Source organism: Notolepis coatsorum (assembly GCF_963971535.1).
Source record: "Notolepis coatsorum genome assembly, chromosome: 10".
NCBI lineage: Eukaryota > Metazoa > Chordata > Actinopteri > Aulopiformes > Paralepididae > Notolepis > Notolepis coatsorum.
Genome location: NC_140174.1, coordinates 81,391,067 through 81,414,241, shown reverse-complemented (window position 1 = coordinate 81,414,241; position 23,175 = coordinate 81,391,067). Strand labels below are relative to the sequence as shown.

At 44.9% G+C, this 23,175-nt stretch overlaps 1 protein-coding gene across 1 annotated transcript in view; it reads right to left on the bottom strand.

Moving 5' to 3' along the window:
- The window catches only part of LOC311235609 (ankyrin repeat and SOCS box protein 14-like), a gene marked incomplete at both ends in the record, with an annotated part of 49,757 nt that extends 40,617 nt beyond the window's left edge, over positions 1-9,140 (bottom strand). The window contains one exon of the mRNA XM_084323073.1: positions 9,013-9,140. Within this exon, the coding sequence (XP_084179199.1) occupies positions 9,013-9,140 (128 nt within the window). The remainder of the gene's footprint in view (positions 1-9,012) is intronic.
- Positions 9,141-23,175: the final 14,035 nt, after the last annotated feature.

The following is a 23,175-nucleotide window of genomic DNA, read 5'->3' as shown; positions in this document are numbered from 1 at the left end:
CTCACCAAGCGCGAAGCCGAGCGCGACAGAGCACAAGCGCAACTAATAGAACAGCTGATCAGAAGGACAACACCCCCTCCCTCCACCAGAGGCTCCAGGAACTCGTCTAGACATCACTCCAGGGCGGCATCCCCTAGCCGAGTAAGCGACCCTGAACTTGACCAACAGACGAGGTTTATACCCCCCGCAGACCCCCTTCCCCAACCGGTCCAAGCGAGACCCAGCCACCGGGAAGGAGCAGCATACACTGCGGAGAGGCTAAATCAGAGACTACAAGCCCTGGATGACCTAACGGAAGACGAAGAGGAAGAGGAGGAGAACCACGCCCGACGACAGCACAGTACTCTACCGGACCAGGAGGTCCAGTACAGCCCAGGCTATACCCCCGCGGAGCTGCGCTACAGACCCCCGACGCTATTCACGGGTGAGCACGACGCACGACCCGCACCGAGGAACAGCACCTGGACCAGCGGGCCATGGTACACAGCCGGTACCAGCCCACGCCAAGGAGCAGGAGGAGACTCGCCTAGGAGGCCTCTCCCCCAACGCTCGCCGATGTATCAACAATCCGCGTCATACATTGGCACACCTATGGTACCAGACTTCACCCAGGAGAACCGGGCCCAGTATACGGAGCTCCGCATGTGTCTGGAGACAATGTTGGTGGATGTCATTGATGAACGCCATAAATACGCGATACTACTGAAGCATTTAAAGGTACCACAACATAGCGCTCGCCTACGCCACTTCCACGACCCCATACACCGCAGCGCTGGTAGCGTTGGACCAGAGATATGGACGTATATGGGATTACGTGATCCAGGAGATCAGGCACATCGACCGCCTACCCCCAGCAACAGACAATCGAGCACTGGACGACCTGTCCATCAGAGTGCAGTCCCTAGTAGGGATGCTGGGAGCGCAGAGGGAAAAGGGTAGGCATGAACTATACGCCAACTCAAATGTAGAGAGGATCTTGGAGAAGCTACCGCCCGCCCGACAGGAGCGCTTTAGGCGGCAGAGAGACCACCGAGACCCTAATGGCCCCGAACCGAACCTCCTCGATCTAGCCGACTTCCTGGCGAGAGAAGTCAGCAGCTTACGGCTAGATACATTCGGACGGAGCACCCCTGGCTCCAGAGAAGGAACCAGGAGACTAAATGATGGAAGAAGATCGGTGACTGTCATGCACCAATCGGAGTCAGTGCCAAGCAGTAGGAGCCACAGTACCCCCTCAAGAAAGGAGAAGTGGAAGATAGTGTGCCCCTACTGTGAGAAAGAACACTGGCTGTCACAATGTGACTCATTCCCCAAGATGAATGCGGAGGAAGCGAGTCAATGGATAAAGTCCAACAGACGCTGTTTTCGCTGTGCGCGATCACACATGGCAGCCGAATGCCGCTTAAAGAAAAAGTGCAGTCGGTGCGATGGAGCCCATCTGGACATACTCCACGACAGTAACAGACGGCGGCCTCCACCCGCACCATCAAGCAGCAAAGCAAGCGTCATGTACATCGACCCCGCCAGCAGCAGCGGAGCCAGAGTGCTCTTAAAGGTAGTCCGTGTGACATTGAGCTACCAGAATAAAGTCATGGACACTTACGCCGTCCTTGATGACGGGTCAGAGAAGACCCTTCTGCTCGCGTCCGCTGCGGCCCAGCTAGGGCTGCGGGGGAGCGAAAACCAAATGACAATTCGGACAATAAGAAGAGATTTGAAAACGATAAAGGGCGAGAATGTCTCATTCTCTATCGCAGCAAGCGGCCAGCCCGAGCGACGGTACAGGATTACAGACGCTTTCACCAGCCAAGAAATAGGACTCTCGCGGTACACATACCCCGTAGCCAAGCTGATGGAGAAATATGTACATCTACGCAAGCTACCGATCCCACTCATAGACGGTGCTACCCCGACACTGTTGATAGGCTCCGACCATGCAGACCTCATTGTCCCGATAGACCGGGTTCATACCGGACCCAGAGGCTGTCCTGCAGCAGTCGAGACCCGCCTAGGATGGACTCTCCAAGGCCCACTCGCCAAATCTCTCAACCGAACCACAGCCACTAGCTGTCTCCACTCCCGAGTCACAGAGGGAGACACCGCACTCCTGCAGCATGTAGAGAGGCTATGGACCTTAGAACAAATGCCCTTTAAGAACGAAAAGAAAGACATTCGCTCTAAAGACGACATCTACGCCATTAACCTCCTCGAGACGGGAACAAAGAGAGTCCCAGTCAGCGGCGTGTTGAGATACGCCACGCCACTCCTGCGGCGGGAAGGGATGCCTACCTTTCACGCAAAGAAAGACGCCACAGAGCGGTACCTACTAAACACAGAGCGGCGCTTAGCCAAGGACCCCGCCCAAGAAAGTGTATACCGCGCTGAGATTGAGAAGCTCATCACAGCGGGACACGTCACAAAGATTGACATTAAAGAGGCCGACCAGACGACTGAATCGTGGTACGTGCCCCACCACAAGGTTCATCACAACGGCAAAGACCGCATCGTGTTTAACTGCAGCTACCAGATCGGATCCCAAAATCTGAATAAAGAGCTATTGCCCGGTCCTACACTCGGCCCCTCCCTACTAGGCGTACTACTCCGCTTCCGCCAGGACAAGGTGGCTATCAGCGGGGATATCAAAGGGATGTTCCTGCAGGTGAGATTAGTAGAGGAGGACAAGCCCCTGTTGCGGTTCCTATGGAGAGAGAGGCCAGGAGATGAGCACCCAGCCATCTACCAATGGGAAGTCCTCCCTTTCGGAACTACATGCAGCCCATGCTGTGCTACATTTGCACTACAGAGACATGTCGCAGAGGACCCAGCAGCGGACGAAGAGGTCCGACACAGTGTGAAGAACAGCTTCTACGTAGATAACTGTCTACAAAGCGTTTCGACCCAGGAAGAAGCCGAGGCTCTCCTACTTAAACTCCGCGCCTCTCTGATCAAAGGCGGCTTTGATCTCAGGCAGTGGGCCAGCAGCGATCCGCACGTACTGCGCAGCCTCTCCTCCGAGGACAAGGCAGCGAGCAGCGAGACCTGGATGGCCACAATCCCAGGAGAAGCCCAAGAGATGACACTAGGACTAGTGTGGCGCTTCAAAACAGATTCGCTCCACTATAGACACAAACCCCTGACCACGGAGCAGGGAAGGTCGACGGCAATACCGACCACCAGACGGAGTGTGTACAGAACACTCGCCCGACAATATGACCCGTTAGGATGTATACTACCGTACACCACCAGGGCAAAAATGATTGTACGAGCATTGTGGGACAAGGACCAGGGCTGGGACGACCCCATTCCCGCACACCTTGCATCCACCTGGAGAGAGTGGGAGATGGAACTCCACTCACTCCCAGGCGTTAATATACGCCGAAGCTACTTCCCACCCACGGTGAGGCCAGAGACATGTAAAATGGATCTACACGTCTTCAGTGACGCCTCCGAGGTCGCCTACGGATCAGTAGCCTACTTGCGGGCCCAAGAAGAGGGGGGAGAGATCTACACAGCATTCATCCTCGCCCGCTCGAGAATAGCCCCACGCAAGCAACAGTCTATCCCACGTCTAGAGCTCTGCGCAGCCCTCGCAGGAGCGCATCTAGCCACGCTCATCCAACGTGAGCTCACCATTCCGGTGCATAGAACAATCCTGTGGTCAGATTCCACGACAGTACTCGCCTGGATCAAATCGGATTCATGCAAATACAAAGTCTTCGTGGGAGTCAGAGTCACTGAGATTCAAGAGTTAACCGGAGAGTTAACCGGAGAAGCAAACTGGCGCTATGTTGATACAAAACACAACCCAGCGGACGTCATCACCCGGGGAATGTCCCTAGATGACTTAACCCGTCATAACATCTACAGTGACGGACCAGCATTCCTCAAGCTCCCGGAAGGAGATTGGCCCACGCCCACCCCGAGGGAAGCAAGTGACGAGGAGGCTGAGAATAAGAAACCCATGTTCTGTGGATTGAGCACTGTTGTCTCCGCAGACCCCAACATAGACGATTGCATTACCATAGAGAGTGCGCAGCAACGGACATTCCTGCGGCACCACCCAGAGATTAAGTCCCCCGCTGATATGTCAGCAGCTGACTACGAGGAAGCAGAACTGCTTCTACTGCAACGAGCCCAGAGAGACTCGTTCCCCGATGAACTAGACTGTCTACAGGGAGGAAAGCCCGTCCCATCAGACAGCAGATTGATTCATCTGGCCCCCGAGAGTGACACACATACCCTCATCAGAGTGGGTGGTCGCCTGCGGAGAGCCCCCAATTTACCGGATGACATTAAGTACCCGATCGTATTGAACAGCCGACACAAGGTCACAGAGCTGATTATAAAGAAATACGATGAGGATGTACACCACGCAGGAGCAGAGAGAGTCTTCGCGGAAATCAGACGTCGTTACTGGATACTTCAAGGAAGAGAGGCGGTGCGACGCTTCCAGCGAACCTGTCTAGACTGCCGAAAGTGGCGCGCGCAGCCCAGCATACCACGGATGGCTGACCTACCTCCATGTCGCCTCCGACTCGGCGACAAGCCATTCCACTCAACAGGCATGGACTGTTTTGGCCCGCTGCACATAAAGAAAGGAAGAGGCACCGAGAAGCGGTGGGGTATTGTATTCAAATGCATGACCACCAGAGCGATACATATCGAGCTCCTTCCGACCATGAGCGCAGACTCATTCCTTATGGCCTTCCGAAGATTCACATCACGGAAAGGAAACGAGAAGTACGTTCTATAAAGACAGCCCTGTACGCAGTACTTGGGGCCCAGACTGTGGCGGAAGAAGTCCTAATGACAGTCCTCACGGAGATTGAGGGAGTATTGAACTCCAAGCCCCTCGGTTACGTCTCCAGTGATGTAGCAGATGTCGACCCAGTCACCCCCAACACCCTCCTGATGGGGCGGCTAGATCCCGCGTTACCCCAGACAATGTACCGGCCTGAAGAAGCGAACGGCCGACGAATGTGGAGGTACAGCCAAGTATTAGCCGACAAGTTTTGGAGCAGTTTCCTACTGCACTACCTACCGTCTCTACAGACCCGCCAGAAGTGGGTAAAAGAGAGAGACAATTTGACGGAAGGAACAGTCGTCATGATTATTGACCAGTCACTACCCAGAGCTATGTGGCCGGCTGGCCGCGTAAGCAAAGTGATCACCGGTGCCGATGGCAAGGTCCGAGCAGCTGAAGTACTCGTCCAGGGGCGCATTTACACCCGTCCTGTGGCGAGGCTCATAGAACTGCCCCGACTCCCAGACACAATCGATGATGACCATGACCCTATGACTTTGTGAGTTGACTGACCCTTACAGCGAACCCTTGAGTGGTAGACAGTGCGGTTAATCTGTCTCTGCTTAACTAATTGGGTTGGGACCAATTAGGGGGCGGCTGTTCTGAAGGATCAGATTAAACCGAATATATATATTTATTTATATATATTTAATTGTATTTGTATATCCCCTGATATCCCTTGTATATTCCTTGTACAATATGCATTGAATATCCCTTCTAGTCTACTGAACATCCCATAATAGTCTCCATTCTACCATTGGACGAGACCTTGGTGCCAGGTCGCCATACCCCTCAGACCAGGTTCAATCGTACCGCTCAACATGTATGGACAAGTCCTAGTTCCGCGTAGGAATATGTCTACCGCACCACTAATGGTACTATTTGTTCATAGTGCGTATATATACTGCGCTATTAAAGTAGAGCTTTCCTTTTAGTCCAGTTCCTTACCCTCCAACAGAGTGACAGACGCAAAAGCCTCCCCGCGAACCACGTGTGGGCAGTAAGGCCAATTCGGCCCAGTATCGGCATTGAGACATCGTGTATATTAATATTTGAATAGTCATATTTGGCACTATATCGTCGAGTTGGACGTATTCTATTAAGCTAATAATAGTCTATTCATATGTAGTGCCTCGTGCGGTAAGAGTTCTATAGTAATCAGCACCCCCATCGTTTCGGGCATCAGCTGGACGCTTATCCAGGGTGGTTGACCCCACGTGAAGCTGCACCCGAGGAGCTCCAGGCCAAAGAGCGAGTGGACCTGTATATTGGATTATTCTACCGACGACGGCTAGCCTTCCCCGGCTTGGATTATGCTTTGAGTACTTTGATTATTCTATGGATAAAGGCCAACACTGCGGTGTGTTGGAAATACCCCCCCCGGAGAGGACGACAGGTGAGAAGACGCTCTACACGACGAGGTCGCCTCACGTCTCTCCATCGTGGACCGGAGGACGCCGGCCACAGAGAGTCCAACTGCTTTCATCTGTGGATCGAGGATCGCTGGGCACTGGGTCGCACGACTGTGGGCTCTCCCAGGATACCCTCGGCCAGACGGGATACAGCCAGACTCTACCCCCCCCTCCAGCTGTCCTACAAGCAGTCGGAACCTTCCCCTAGTGTATCCAGCTATATAATCATTCAAGTATCATTGCTATTGTTCCCTAAATATTCCAGGTTGTATATTTGCTTCCTGCGCAATCAGAGATTGGACATTCGATATTGATCTACCTACGAATACTCATTTGCCATAAAAGTGCATACTATTTCAAATCATAAATGTAATTAAGTGATCGTTGTACATACCTTTTGCTATGTATTATTATTAAACGCAGACTTTCGACTTGGTACATTTGTGTTGGATCCGTTTCATCAGGTGGGAGTGTTTATCATAATTATTTATACCTAGTACTGGGTGGCCAGAGTCTAAAGTACAAGAGGTAGTGGTAGTAAGTATCATATCTAACAATACAGTCAGGGAATTGTACCCCTCAGTTACACACACAGAATGTCACATACACACATAATGTCACATACACACATGTCACATACACACAGAATGTCACATACACACAGAATGTCACATACACACATAATGTCACATACACACATAATGTCACATAATATAAGAATGTCACATACACACAGAATGTCACATAATATGAGAATGTCACATACACATAGAATGTCACACAGAATAGGGGCGGCTAGGTGGCGCAGTGGGCAAGGCGCTCGCCACCAACGCAGGAGATGCTGGGTTTGAGCCCAGCTCTCGGCGTTGCTACCAGCTTGGCTGGTCGTTCATACTAATACAATTGGCAGTATTAGGGGTGGGAAGCTGGTGGGTGGGGATCGGACGTTGTGGACAGCGACTCCCACAGGTCGGTTGGTGCGCCTGCGCAGCAGAATCAGGAAGCGACGGGGGCGGCGTGTCCCTCCCACACAGACCCTCGCCGCTGAGAGATCGCGCTGTTCAGGTGAAAAGATGCAACGGCTGCCTCCTCGAGTACCGGAGGGGACACGTGATGCAAGGCTTCGTCCACATTGCAGCCGGCTGGTGGGAGGCATGGCCTAACAGCGTTCGAGACAGGGGAGGGTAGAATTGAACAATACGAAATTGGGGACGGGATAAAAATAAAAAATGGGGAGAAAAAGTAGATAAAAAAAAAATAATGTCACACAGAATGTCACATACACACAGAATGCTCCAAAACGGCCAAAAGCACGACTGTGAGTGTGAGTCGTTCACCTTTTACACGTCTAGCTTTTGCACGGATTGATTGTTTAGATCGCTAGCTTGGCTAACAAATGCAAATATATTGTAGTCTGCCCCGCTGTTCTGACCGGGATTACGTTCCTTTTGCCCCCTTGATGAGTCTGGTGTAGAGAACAGGTCTATAGACTGAGTCTGACGTAGAGAACAGGTCTATAGACTGAGTCTGACGTAGAGAACAGGTCTATAGACTGAGTCTGACGTAGAGAACAGGTCTATACACTGAGTTTGACGTAGAGAACAGGTCTATACACTGAGTCTGACGTAGAGAACAGGTCTATACACTGAGTTTGACGTAGAGAACAGGTCTATACACTGAGTCTGACGTAGAGAACAGGTCTATACACTGAGTTTGACGTAGAGAACATGTCTATAGACTGAGTCTGACGTAGAGAACAGGTCTATACACTGAGTTTGACGTAGAGAACAGGTCTATAGACTGAGTCTGACGTAGAGAACAGGTCTATAGACTGAGTCTGACGTAGAGAACAGGTCTATAGACTGAGTCTGATGTAGAGAACAGGTCTATAGACTGAGTTTGACGTAGAGAACAGGTCTATAGACTGAGTTTGACGTAGAGAACAGGTCTATAGACTGAGTTTGACGTAGAGAACAGGTCTATAGACTGAGTCTGACGTAGAGAACAGGTATATACACTGAGTTTGACGTAGAGAACAGGTCTATACACTGAGTTTGACGTAGAGAACAGGTCTATAGACTGAGTTTGACGTAGAGAACAGGTCTATAGACTGAGTTTGACGTAGAGAACAGGTCTATAGACACTGAGTTTGACGTGGACAGAGAACAGGTCTATACACTGAGTTTGACGTGGACAGAGAACAGGTCTATACACTGAGTTTGACGTAGAGAACAGGTCCATAGACTGAGTTTGACGTAGAGAACAGGTCTATACACTGAGTTTGACGTAGAGAACAGGTCCATAGACTGAGTTTGACGTAGAGAACAGGTCCATAGACTGAGTTTGACGTGGACAGAGAACAGGTCTATACACTGAGTTTGACGTGGACAGAGAACAGGTCTATACACTGAGTCTGACGTGGACAGAGAACAGGTCTATAGACTGAGTTTGACGTGGACAGAGAACAGGTCTATAGACTGAGTCTGACGTAGAGAACAGGTCTATACACTGAGTCTGACGTAGAGAACAGGTCTATACACTGAGTTTGATGTAGAGAACAGGTCTATACACTGAGTTTGACGTGGACAGAGAACAGGTCTATACACTGAGTTTGACGTGGACAGAGAACAGGTCTATAGACTGAGTTTGACGTGGACAGAGAACAGGTCTATACACTGAGTTTGACGTGGACAGAGAACAGGTCTATAGACTGAGTTTGACGTGGACAGAGAACAGGTCTATACACTGAGTTTGACGTGGACAGAGAACAGGTCTATAGGAGCTTGTGTGCTTTACCTCTCAGTGTCTCCGTGTCCCTCCTGCTGCTGTGCCTCTTTTAGACTCTGTTCGATCACGTACTGGGTGGCCACATCTTCCTCATCTTCCTCCTCTTCCTCCTCTGTCCGCCACTGCCCCAACTCCATGATCTGTAAGGCTCGGGGGTCAAAAGAGAACCATGGTATTCCCATCATGTTTTTTTGGGTCACCCAATCAAAACATACTCTGTTCATACTTCGCCGTTCACACTTTTTGCACATAACTGCCCAAATTGCACAGCCCTGCTAATTATCCCATCCCACTGTATTGTTATTTTTATTCTAATTAGTGTATATACTTGACCACATCTTGCACAGTTGCAAAGCTCTGGCCTATTTTAATTTTTTACTTATAATTATACTAAGAATAAACGTTATTGTCCTCGAGGGGAAAATGTACTTGGAACATCAGTGCTGCATCATTCTGCGATAATCCTATTTTGTTTATATTTAATTTGGTTTATATCCCATTTTATTTTATTCCACCTCTACATTTTACAATTGTACAGCCCTGGCCTATTTTTTTTTAATTTATTTAATAATTGTATTCTATTCTATTGTGCTTCTATCTTTTTTTTTTTTATTATTATTATTGGTCTTTATCCCCCTCCATTTTCCTCCGATTTTCTCCCATCCCAATGTTAGTCGTTATGCCAATTCCCAATCCCCTTCCTGGTCGCTGCGCACTTACCCCCCACAGTCGGTCTGGGAGAGTGGAGGCTATCACGTGCTTCCTCCGACACACGTCCAGCCAATCAACCGCTTCTTTTCACCTGGCAGCGCGGACTCTCATTGAGAGGGCGTAGCGTGTGGGAGGACCACACTATCCCACTCAAGTCCTATCCGCGCTTAGCAGGCGCCCCGACCGAACTGTAGGAGTCGCTGTTTACAACGACCCGGACCCACCCCGCCAGCTTCTCCCACCCTCTAATACTGCCAATTGTATTAGTGTGAACGGCCAGCCAAGCTGGTGACAACCCCGGAGCTGTGAGCTGGATTCGAACAGGCGAATCCAGCGTCTCCGGGGTTGGTGACGAACGCAATCTCCGCTACGCCACCTGACCGCCCCCTATTGTGCTTCTATCTTAATTTAGTTCATATTCCATTTTATTCCACTTTTTTATTTTATTATCTGTCCGTTAATGTTGCACCGAAAACGTCCAAAACAAGTTCCTTGTATGTGAAAACTACTTGGCAATAAAGACTTTTCTGATTCTGATAATGGTAGTCAAGTCAAATGTATTTAGAATAGAATAGAATAGAATAGAATAGAATAGAATAGAATAGAAATACTTGGCTTGAATAGAAATTTGGCACTACAAATCGCTCACAGTAAACATTTAGGTAGACAAAACAAAGTCACGAATAAGAATAATAATAAATTAAAAAAATAAGCCTAAGAATAAAATTATAATAATAAAATACAGTCTGGGATTTACATTTCCTCAAGTCAAGTCAAATGTATTTATAAAGCACATTTAACCCTTTCACTGCCACACTACAGAAGGTTAACCCTTTACTATCACACTACCGACGGATAGTAAAGGATTAACCTTCTGTAGTGTGGCAGTGAAAGGGTTAACCGGCTGTCGTGTGGCAGTGAAAGGGTTAACCGGCTGTTGTGTGGCAGTGAAAGGGTTAACCTTCTGTGCATTGTCACCGTGAAAAGGGTTAACCGTTTGGCGGTGAAAGGGTTCAAAACAACCCACGTTGACCAAACTGCTGTACAGACCAGGGCGCGTCTATTCTTATCCTAACGCATGTTTGCTTCCGCGTTCGCGTTTTGCGCTCCGATTGGCCACTGACGTTTCTGGTCGCGCCAATCGTGTGACGGCAAGTTCTTTCGCCGGTTAAGCTTAGGCGACTCTTTCGAAGTTGGTTAAGGTTAGAGTTTGTCTTAGAGCAGGGCGATAGAACACCAGCCCTGATTCCAAACTCTAACCTTAACCAACTTCTAAAGAGTCGCCTAAAGCTTAACCAGTGATAAACTAGGCGTTAGGTAGTTTGCTGCTGGTCGAGGGCGGAAATGGGCGCGTCACACGATTGGGCGCACATGCCACATGACCAGAAACGTCAGTGGCCAATCAGATCGCACCAGAAACGGCAGTGGCCAATCAGATTCGCAAAACGCGAACGCAGAAGCATACATGATGCGTTAGGATAAGAATAGACGCAACCAGGGCAGGTAGTAGAATCAGAAGAAATCTTAAAACACAAAGAGCTCACATAGGCACCAATACACACAATAGTGCATCGTGCTGCAACAGCAGAGGCACGACTTAGGGCTGGGCGATAAAACGATAATGATAAATATCGCGATATATTTTAATAATCGATATCGAAAATCGAAATTAAAAAAAATCGAAAAATAATTTTTTTTTTTTTACCTGCAACAGGGCAGTTTTAAAACCAGAGACAGTGGACAGACTTGTGTTTCTTGCCTGCAACTTAAAGTAATGGCTTTGCTTGTCCAAATGACAATACTGACCAAATTGAGATTTATTTTTCTCTTATCCATTTATTTTGTTTGCTTTCTAATTTAAAATACAGTTTGAAACCGTCTGTACACAGTAGGCTATGTGTGCTAGCAGAGCTAGTCTCCAGTCGCGAGTCACGGTGCACATGTGCGGTGGTTTGTCCACCAAAAAAGCACCAAAAGATAGAAAATAAACTAGCAGAGCCAGAACTGTTCAACTCCCCTGGAGCCACAGCCAGCAGAGAAGCCGGTTTACTTTCGTTTTTAAACCAGCTGCAGCCTGAGAACTGGAGTGTGAGGGGATGTAACACTAAAGATGGCGGCAACGACAAAGAATTGCTGCAAAATAAACATACATCTGTTGTTTAAAAAAAAAAAAAAAAAAAAGTTAAAAAAAAAAGTTAAAAAATAATGTTTTTTTTTATACTTATAACAATTTCGATAATTATCGATATCGAGAAATATGATAACATTATCATATCGTTATCGCGATATGATTTTTTTCCATATCGCCCAGCCCTCTGAGCTTACATTTAGAACCCAGGACGGCCTGGTCAGCCAGACAGAGGGACCTGGCGGTGGAGGCGGGGCTTATGAGGTCTGCTGTGATTGATTGATTGAAAATTGTATTAACAGATTGAAGAATGGGTACAATACAGTACGGCTGACTTCCGGTTAAGCTACAACATGTAGCACACGCATTTTGCAATTGCTCCGCTCCCACCAACGCTAATTTCGTTTAAAAACATTATTTGGACAGTAAAGAAAGAGAATAGACCACATCGTATGTATTGTTAAGACCCTCTACTAACCATATCAAAAGACAATATGGTTAAAGGTAGAAAGGTGGCAGAGAAAATAACTACGGCAACTTCAACGGCGCAGGACGTAAAAAAACGAGAAAGACGCGTCCTAACCGTCGCTGGTTCTGAGCCGACGGCGACAAGCTCCGAGGAGGAGAAGGAAGAGGACAATTTACCGGGATCATCGATTACGGTCCCCGAAAGAGAGTCAATAGAGACCAACATAAAAGAAGGTACAGATTCAAGCTCCGTGAAAGGGAGAGCAGCCAGATTTATGGATTCCAACGTCACTGCATCTATCTACCATATGCCGCCAACTGAAGAAAGCAGAAATCCACCCGATTTCAACACACTGTCTAACCTGATGGTAGAACAGTCTAACCTGATGAAAGAACAGTTAGAACAGTCTAACCTGATGAAAGAACAGATGGTAGAACAGTCTAACCTGCAGATTACACACATCAAGGCGCTCGAGGCAAACGTCGATGCTAAATTCGATCGCATCGAGGCTAAATTCGATCGCATCGATGAGAAATTAGAAGAAGTCAAGAAAGCGATCGATGCACAGTCAAAGCGAATCACGACAGTGGAGATTTCGGTGACAGAAAACACAAAAGCAGTCAAGGCGAACGAAGGTAGCATGACAGAGATGGGAGAAGAGATGGAAAAAGTGAAAGATGAATACCGGAGGGAAATAAAATTGCTTAAAAACGAAGTGATGGAGAGGCAACTAGAAACCCATCGTTACCACAGGCGGAATAACATCCGCATTGTGGGGCTTGATGAAGCAGTGAACTGCGATGACATCAACTTTCCAAAAGAGTTATCAACGATTTTGGAAAACTCCGATCCAAACAAAGTGCCAGAAGTGGAACAAGTTTACAGAATTGGTTCCCAGGGGCAAAATATCAACGGGCCGAGAGTCATCATTGTCACTCTGCGGAAAACTACAACAAGGGATGACATCATCAAATATGCTCGCAACCAACGTGGGAAGCTGAAGTATGGTGATAAACCAATATTTATCTACGAAGATTTGAGCAGAGAGGCCATCATCCGACGTCAACCATACAAAGATGTGATGCAAAAGCTGTACATAGCCGGCTACAAGCCAAGGCTAGCATATCCGGCGCTGTTATCATTCTTGGGCAATAACGGCCGCAGGTCAGGTCCATTTACACCCTTTGAAGCTGAGGATTTCCTGAATCAAAATGCAGCAAATAACCCAAAGCATGACGAAAATGCCGGAATCAGTTAAGCCTCTCTCTAAATATATACCAGTGTTGGAATGACTTTATTGTGTTCATCAATGAGGTCATTCCACCAGTGTTGGAATGACATTGTTGTGTTCATCAAAGTAGCAAACGATATGCAAGTCGTCTATAACAAAGTGTACTGTGTATAATACGATTCATAATACATTATAATTTCAGTCTCTGGTCTCTGAGGGGACAAATAAATATCAATGCAAAAAGATCTATCTGGAATATTCTGGGTTTATCGCTCAAATGCCCTGGGTCTCTTAGATCATTCTGGAATGTAAAATAGTCTAGGCACTAGTATATTCTACAACCTTCTAGAATATAAGGCACCATGACAACGAAGCATACAACTCTAACAATAACATTCGGTGTGCATACACATAGCAGATAATAAATTAAATGAAGTGCAATCAGCCCTTAATAATACTTTAAAATTATCCACACATAAACGTATGAGCACAGCAAGGTTATTCTAACAATTTAAGTAATCACTCCATTAAAGGCACATTGAAGCGCTAAAAGGCGCTGCTTTTCTATCTTATCTAATCAGTTAAATCGGTTCTAGTGGCTTCTCCACGTTGATAATTATTTATCTCTTATTCCTTATCTATATCTTTCCATTGATTTTTATTTTATTTAATTTTTTCTTCTCATTACTCTATATTTTTTAAATATAATTTAACTTACATTGTTCTTTTCCAATGTTCTTCACATTAAGGTGTCAATATTACTCTATATTTTTTAAATATATTTTAACTTACATTATTCTTTTCCAATGTTCTTCACATTAAGGTGTCAATATTGATCTACAATCTTTTCCTTTTTTTTTTCCCCCACACGTTGGTGGAGGGTTCAAAGGAATATGTCGATAAAGGTTTATTCTCTTTTTATTTTATTTTTTATTTTTATCTTTAGGTTATTTATCACAATACTTCATTACAGTAAGGGAAGGTGCAAGACCAAAAGCGACATTCTATTGCAATAGAATGGAAATGTTAGATCCTATGGCAATGAGCATAGGAAAATTAGGATTACAATGCTCAGGTTGGGCAATCCGGTGGACCATGGGAGAAAGTCAATCGCGGAGGATGTGTTCTTGGAACACAGGCATGTTCGACTTTCTGGGAGAGGGGAAAATAGGGGATTTTTATTTGTATATATATATGTTTTTAAGCTCAGCTCTCAACGGGACCTCATTAATTGGATGTGCATCTATTGTAGCTTCATACTCCAGAAACATTACCAAAAACTACACGAAAACATGCATAGACTATGGCTAGTTTGAATATAATGGTATGGAACACCGGTGGGATAAACAAACAACACAAGCGCAAAAGCGTGCTTACACTGATGAAAAAAGAACATGTGGACGTGGCTCTATTAAGCGAAACGCACATTTTAGAGGGAGACATAAATACGTTAGCGGATAACATATACCATAATATTAGTCACTCTTCTTTTGCTACGAGAACTAGAGGGGTAGCCATAGTCGTCAGACGCAAATTAAATATCGAATTGAAAGGGGTATGGTCGGATGCTGAGGGGCGCATAACTATAGCTAGGATTATACACAATAACAGGAAAATTGCATTGGCAGCGGTATATGCCCCGAATTTGTACGAAGTGGGTTTCTTCACTTCACTAACAGGAGAAATGTTAAACCATCCCGAGTACTCATATATAATAGGTGCGGATTTTAATGCCATTTGGAACCCAAGGATGGACAAAACTTACCTTTCCTTCTCCAGCGAACAAAAGAATTCATCTAAAGCATTAAAAGATTGGTCGAAATCAACAGGAGTAACTGATTTATGGCGTTCACTTAACCCCATGACCCGCAAGTACTCCTGTCGTTCGGCGAGACACAACACACTATCCAGAATTGATTACGTCTTTGCATCCCCGAGAATATTTGATAAATACGAAGTGGAAATGACACCCAATGCGCTATCAGATCACTGCTACTTAATCCTGAAAGCAACATTTGGTACACTATCTACCCGGGCCCCAAGATGGCGTTTTAATTCGATGCTGCTTAACAACAAGGAATTCATTACACAAATTAAAGAAGCTCTCACAGTATTCCTACAAGATAATGCTAACTCGGTGCAAGATCCCAGAATATTATGGATGTCGGTAAAGAATATGATCAAGGATTTCTCGGATAGATTTACCTCCATATTGCGCAAAAATCAAAACACAAAACTGTCTGAAATGGAAACGCTTTACTCAACGCTTTTTAATTCTTTAAAATACAACAACTCTACTAGACTAGATAACCAAGTTAACATTCTAAAGACAGAGATCAAAGCAATGTACAGACAAAAATCGGAATTGCAAATACGCAGCACTAGACAACAGCAGTACTTCCAAGGTTCTAAACCTAGTCACCTATTAGCCATGCGACTAAGAATTAATGCAAAATTTGCAGATATAACTGCCATTAGGAAACAACAAGCTCTAGTAACAGAACCCAAAATAATAAACGATACATTCAAAGAATTCTACTCCGATTTATATAACTCAGAAACGACCTTTGATCAAGACAAATTAGACACATATCTTAATCAAATTACTCTCCCTAAACTTACGGATGAAGACGCTAAACAGTTAGAAGTACCGATCACATTAGAAGAACTCAAGAAGGCCATATCCGGAATGAAAAACGGCAAAGCTCCGGGAATTGACGGTATCCCATCAGAAATGTACATTTCTTGCTGGGACATATTTGGACCCTTATTACTAAATATGATCTTATACTCAGTCAAAGAGGGAAGCTTCATTGAACATCAAAATACCGCACTCATTTCAGTTCTTCACAAAAAAGACAAAGACCCCACTGAATGCGGTAGTTACCGTCCTTTAAGCCTCCTCGGAACCGATGTCAAACTGTACTCTAAGATATTAGCCATCAGATTGCAAAAGCATATGACGTCTTTAGTTCATACGGACCAAACAGGCTTCATAAAAGGTCGCCTGATCAATGATAACATAAGGCGAATACTGCACGTACTAGATACAGACAAAGAGGACATCACACCTAAGGCGATACTATCCCTGGATGCTATGAAAGCATTTGACAGGTTGGAATGGTCGTTTCTATGGGCAGTATTGGAAAGGATGGGGTTAGGAAAAGGTTTCATTGATATGATTAAAGTACTATACAAGGACCCATCGGCCAGGATTACAACAGGCACATTCATCTCCGATATCTTTCCGGTATCGCGCTCAGCCAGACAAGGTTGCCCTCTTAGTCCCGGACTATTCGATCTATCATTAGAACCTTTAGCACAATTTATAAGACAATCCCAACACATAGAACCAATAGTAATCAAGGGCACACATCATAAAATTAGTTTATATGCGGACGACGTAATATTGTTCATGCAAAACCCCAACAACACATTGCCGCTTATACTCAAGTTGATAGAGAACTTTGGTGATTTATCGGGATTTAAAATAAATTGGCCTAAGTCGGCTTTTCTTCCTCTTAACACCAGTGCAAAAAAAGAGACAACCCTCCCAGGTGCGATACCCATGGTCAAACATTTTAGATGCTTGGGTGTGGAAATATTTCCCACCATAAGACAAACGGTGAAGCACAATTACACAAAAATACAGAACAAAATCAAGGACGACCTGGACAGGTGGGCAAAACTTAAAAACTCAGTACAGGCAAGGGTATCAATAGTTAAGATGGATGTATTACCAAGAATCAATTTCTTCAGCTCAATGCTTCCGTTACCTCCTCCAGAGGGCTACTGGAAAAGATTACAAACCTCCACATACAAATTTATTTGGAATAACAAACCACCTCGCATAAAAAGATCCACCGCACAGAGAAGTAAAGCAGACGGTGGCATGGCAGTCCCAGATTTTTTACAATATTTTAATGCCTTCACATTAAGACCATTGAAGAAGATATGGTTTGACCCCGAGGCTTTGGTATCTTGGAGAAAATTAGAAGAAAACATAGTAGCCCCACAGAGATTGAAAGACATAGCATACACTAAACTTTCAATCAAGCATTGTGAGCGAGAATTTGGCCCAATAATAACCCATGCAATCAGGACATGGCGGGAAACACAAAGGAAATTTCCTAACCCTCAAGTATGGCATAATCACACTCCCATATTCAATAACAATGCTCTCTTAATGGGAAAACGACCTATAAGATTCCCTGTATGGGAAGAAAGAGGCATACACTCATTAGGGGATATTTTTAATAACAAGGGCCTCTGTAGTTATGTCGAAATATGCATAAAGTTTAACCTCACCGAGTCCACATGGCTTTTTTACATACAGTTACGACTTTGTATGAGATCTCACGGTGTTCCATTACACATACCAATTGAACACCACAGATACCACAGATTTTTCTATGAAAGAGATACATTGGGAGGTTTTGTATCAGGTTTTTATTATCAATTACTAACGTCCTCGTACGAAACCCTTCAACTAGACAATGTCTGGAGGAGGGATATACCAGACCTGGAAAATGACTTTGATTGGCAAGGAGCCTGGGCAAATGTCCGACTTACATCAAGGAACCCGGATCATCAACAAATCAATCTGAACTATATTCACAGGACATACTTGACTCCTATAAGGCTGTGCAAAATGGGGCTTATACAAGACTCCAAATGCTCCCAATGTACAAATGGGGACGAAGGAACATTTATGCACATGTATTGGGACTGCCCACCAGTTAAGGCATTCTGGAAAGATGTGTCCCAACAATTATCAATACTCGTATTTTGGAATATACCTGTACACCCCGCGGTATTGCTATTGAATGATGTTTTTGAGTTTGCAGTGAACCCACAACTAAAAAGATTGGTTTTATCGGGTATCACAGTAGCTAAAAAACTGATTGCATCACGTTGGTTTCAACCGGAAAAAATGTGCCGGAAAGTGTGGTTTCTTACATATCTCGATGTGATATATCAAGAAATATCTACAGCAAGAATTCTGGGGCTCAATGAATCCAAAATGTTAATGTGGTTAGAAGTGGTGGAGAGAATAAAAGCTAGCCTATAATGGTGATGTCTGGTTAGGAGTGAGGGATAATGGAGGTACTATCCAAGAGGGGGTCCGGGAGGGGGGGGTTTGAGCTGGAGCATATGTGTGTAGGGTTTTAGAAAATAGGTATTAGGGGTATATTATATACTAACATTTATATAATTGTAACTTCGCTGGATATACACGGTATACGGTTAAAATGTTATTATTGACTATTTTTGTTTTATCCTGTTTCTGTACTTGCATATATTTTAACCACCTTTACTGAAAGTTTCATTATACATTGTGTGTTGAGTACTGACTTTTAATAAGTTTTGTTTTGCAATAATAAAAAAAATTAAAAAAAAAATACAGTACGGCTCAATACACACAATTGTTAACCCTTTCACTGCCACACGACAGAAGGTTAACCGGTCGCCGTCGGTTGTGTGGCAGTGAAAGGGTTAACCTTCTGTCGTGTGGCAGTGAAAGGGTTAACCGGCTGTTGTGTGGCAGTGAACGGGTTAACCTTCTGCGTATTGTTGTCACAGTGAAAGGGTTAACCGCTTTGGTAGTGCGGCGGTGAAAGGGTTAAGGGGATGCAGACCAGAGAAAGACTTTCGTCGTTTACATCAGGGTCCCCGATTTTCAATTCATAACATTTATGACATACAAGACATACAAATATACAGTACTGTTTATTTACAGACAAAGTTTTTAAAAGAGAATATACATTTGAGGGGGAGGAAACTACCGGGGCCAGTTTAGAATTGCAGCCTCCCGTAGGTGCTCTTTGAGAGTGGTTTTGAAGGAGGGTAGGGATTCACATCTTTTTACGGCTGTGGGCATTCCACATCGATGTGTCATAATTGTGAAACGTGTTTAGTCCCTTGTTTGTGCCGAATCTGGGTTGAACATGATTTGTGGAACTCCCTCTGGTGTTGTGGTAGTTGAATTCACTGACATTTGGGAAGTATTTCGACATGTACATGGGTACCTTAGTGGTGTAGTGTATCTCTGCGATGAGGGCGCCTGCCCATTTAGGGCTTTAAAGACAAACAGGACGATACTGCAGCAGCAGCCAGTAGCGAGAGGCTAGAACAAGACTAATGGTCCCTCTTCTGTGTACCTGGTTGTGGCGGTTTGTACTAATTGCAGGCGGAACAGGGATGACTTGTAACGTTTGGGCTTCCTATCCTCTCACAGGAGTGGAAGCCCTACTGCCATCCTGGAGTACTTCACCCTGTCTCTGCAATTATCTCTGATTGATTGTCACCTGTTGTATGATGTCACTAATTACTTGTGTTGTATGCTGGGTATTTTGCCCTTTATAGTAACCCTCTGTTCTCCTGTCTGTTGTCGGTTCTTCAACAGTGTTACTGGGGGCAGTCGTCCACGGGCAGAAGTGGAACATGTTTTGTTTTGTTAGTTAATCTCACCTTTGAGAAATCGTCTCTTTCCTATTTTCTCTCAGTTGTAGCCTGGCTATATTTATGCTTTCCTTGTATCATCTACTATCGCTCTAGTGTTTCTAATAATAAAAATAACACGATATTTGAGAAGAGCAACACCATCTCCGCCTCCTTCTTCCATTCTACAATTGGACTCTCAACATTCTTACCTTGATTCCTAACATGACTGACTAATCCCATGCAGTGTACAGGGAGTTGCAGTAGTCTAGGTGAGAGGAGAGGGAGGCATGGATGAGTTTCTAAAGATCTTTGGATGAGAGGAAGGCTTGCTTTTGGCAATATAGTATATGGAGCTGGGAAGCATTGACCTGCTTGTCCAACTTGAAGGTGGAGTCAAACATCACACCAAGGTTTTTAACATGAGGTTTGACAAGGCTGCACAGGTTGCCTACTATAGGCTGGAGAAAGGGGTCCAAATAGGACCATTTCTGACTTGCTCTCATTCAATTGCAAGACATTAATGTACACTGTCCCCCTTGAACAAATAAAGTCAACCTAAAGCAAGCCGTTTTAAACACTTGATTTAGAAAAAGCTACTATAGGTCTTGTTTCATCAGACCACAATAACTGGATTTGTGTTCTGCGTTGCATCAGAGGTGCAGATCACCTCAAGTCACCAGAAACATATAAAATATATAACAATTATAAATAGAAACATATAACTGCGCTTGATTTTAAATATCTCAAGTCGGAGCAGCATGCAGACTCGACATTCCTCAGTATACTTACATTGATGTTTTCAAGTGCAAATTGCACCGTATAGCCGAGTGATCCTTCCAGGTAACTTCTCCGTCACAAGTTATGAGGCTCAGGTGGAGTTTCCCTCTTTTCCCATTACATCATGTTTGTTTACTATTTAGTTCTGTGGTGTGTTTACCTATTAGTGCGCGCTCAGCTGAGTTCCTCTGGGTTGTGTTGCGTCTGTGAGCTCCTGACAACAACTCCAAATGCTTCACTATATGCTTAGCGATACCATGGCTATAGAAAATAAAGCTATTTTAGACTCTTCTGATGGCTGGCCATATCCAGCTGGTAAGATCTTCTAGGTCTGGCTAATTCAAGGTGTAACATTCTGTACATGTCTGTAAGTAACATTAGGCTCTGGTGAAATGGATGTGGGTCTGTTCGGCTCTATTTATATACTACCTCTTTCTAAATATATCCAGCCGGCCGGGTTACTGTATACAGGAACACAGACCTGCCTCTATAACCTACTGTAACTAACTTTATGTTAGCAAGACTTTCTCTCAGTGATGTATTATAACTGTTGATGTGATCCGCCAGCCAGTGTGTCTGACAAGGCGGTCTTTGATAATCAAACACCTCATTGTGATATCATGGACAGATATGCTAATTAGCCATGTGCTTTATTTCACTTTAAGAGGCGGTATTGTTTATGTAGCATGCTGCTGCTAATGTTGGTTCGGTGAAACATTTCGTGATTATGTCAAACTAAATAAATGTATAGTTCCTCTCCAAACACCAGAGTGCTGTGCTAGCTCATGATGGAAGACTGAATTGAAAATGGGGGACCCTGATGTAAACAAGACGAAAGTCTTTCTCTGGTCTGCATCCCCTTAACAATTGTGTGTATTGAGCTGTACTGTACTGTACCCATTCGGCAATCTGTTAATAAAGTTTTCAATAAATCAAACTATAATATATTTGTTCAACGGAATAGTTTTCCTTTCATATATCAAACCACAGCAGTGAATGTTCACAAATTGATACCAAGTGCATCACAGCAGGTGCCTGTTAAGGTGGAGAATGTAAAAATGTAGTGACAAGTGTGTCATTAACATGGTGGAAACTGTACATTGTGACGTGCATCAATAATCTGTTATTGATGCCTGTTGGGATGTTAGATCCTAATGTGAAAAACTGATTTTGTCTGCTCATTTTACCCTTGCTATTATTTTAACTTTTATTTCTACGCCCCACTATCCGCTGGATGCATACTATGACCTTTATCATGTTTTGTAACCGATTACAGAAATTCAAGAAGCCTATTGGAACGTGAGGTTCCGATATGATTTTGATTGATATATCTGCATTATTTTATCCTACTTTATGCTTTGCTCTTACCGCTTGTCTTACAGATTTGATGTCTTATTTATTACTGATGTAAAGCACTTTGAACTGCAATCCCCTGTATGAAAGGTGCTGTACAAAGTTATTATTATTAATAACATTGATACTGTAGTGTAATGTAGTGACAGTGGATCTCGTGCATCATTGTGAAGGAGTAATGATTTCAGTCATCTTTTACTACTGAAGCTGCTACACAGAGCACCCAGAGGAATATTCTGAGTACATGTTTGTTCCGTTTCAGGCGGCTACGTGGCGTAGTGGGCAAGGCGCTTGCCACGAATTACGGAGACTCTGGGCTTGCCTGTTCGAGCCCAGCGCTCCACATTGCTTTCAGTTTAGCTGGTCGTTCATACTAATAACACATTGGCCGTATTAGGGGGTGGGAAACTGATGGGTGGGGATCGGGCGTTGTGAACAGCGACTCCTACAGGTCGGTTGGTGCGCCTGCGCAGTAGAATCAGGAAGTGTCGGGGGCAGCGTGAGCCTCCCACGCGTTACTCCTCGCCACTGAGAGATCGAGCTGCGCAGGTGAAAAGATGCGACTGCTGTTACCTCAAGTACCGGAGGGGACTTGTGCTATGTATGACTTAGTCCACATTGCAGCCGGCTTGTGGGAGGCAAGAAACAGCGTTCGTGACAGGGGAGGGTTGAATTGGATGATACGAAATTGGGATGGGAGAAAATATAGAAAAAAAGTGGGAGAAAAAGTGGATCAAAAAAAAATATTTGTTCCCGTTTCAGAACCGATAACTGTCCAATAAAGCTCATTTGGATATTGAAAGAAAAAACACAAAATCAGTCTCAATTCATTGTCAATGTATCACTGGTTTGATTCTAAAACCGGCTGGTCCTGAAAAAAACAAAAACATGGCAAAAGTATCTTGTTTGCATAATCATTGGAAGCCAAAATTAATTGAAGATACATTTTGATTAATGGCCCGTCCCTAATTCTGAGTCGATGGGCTCAGATGTTTAAGATGCCTTTGGGAACCTGGGCCCAGGTTACTGTCGACTTCAGTGCACATCACCCACAGTGGA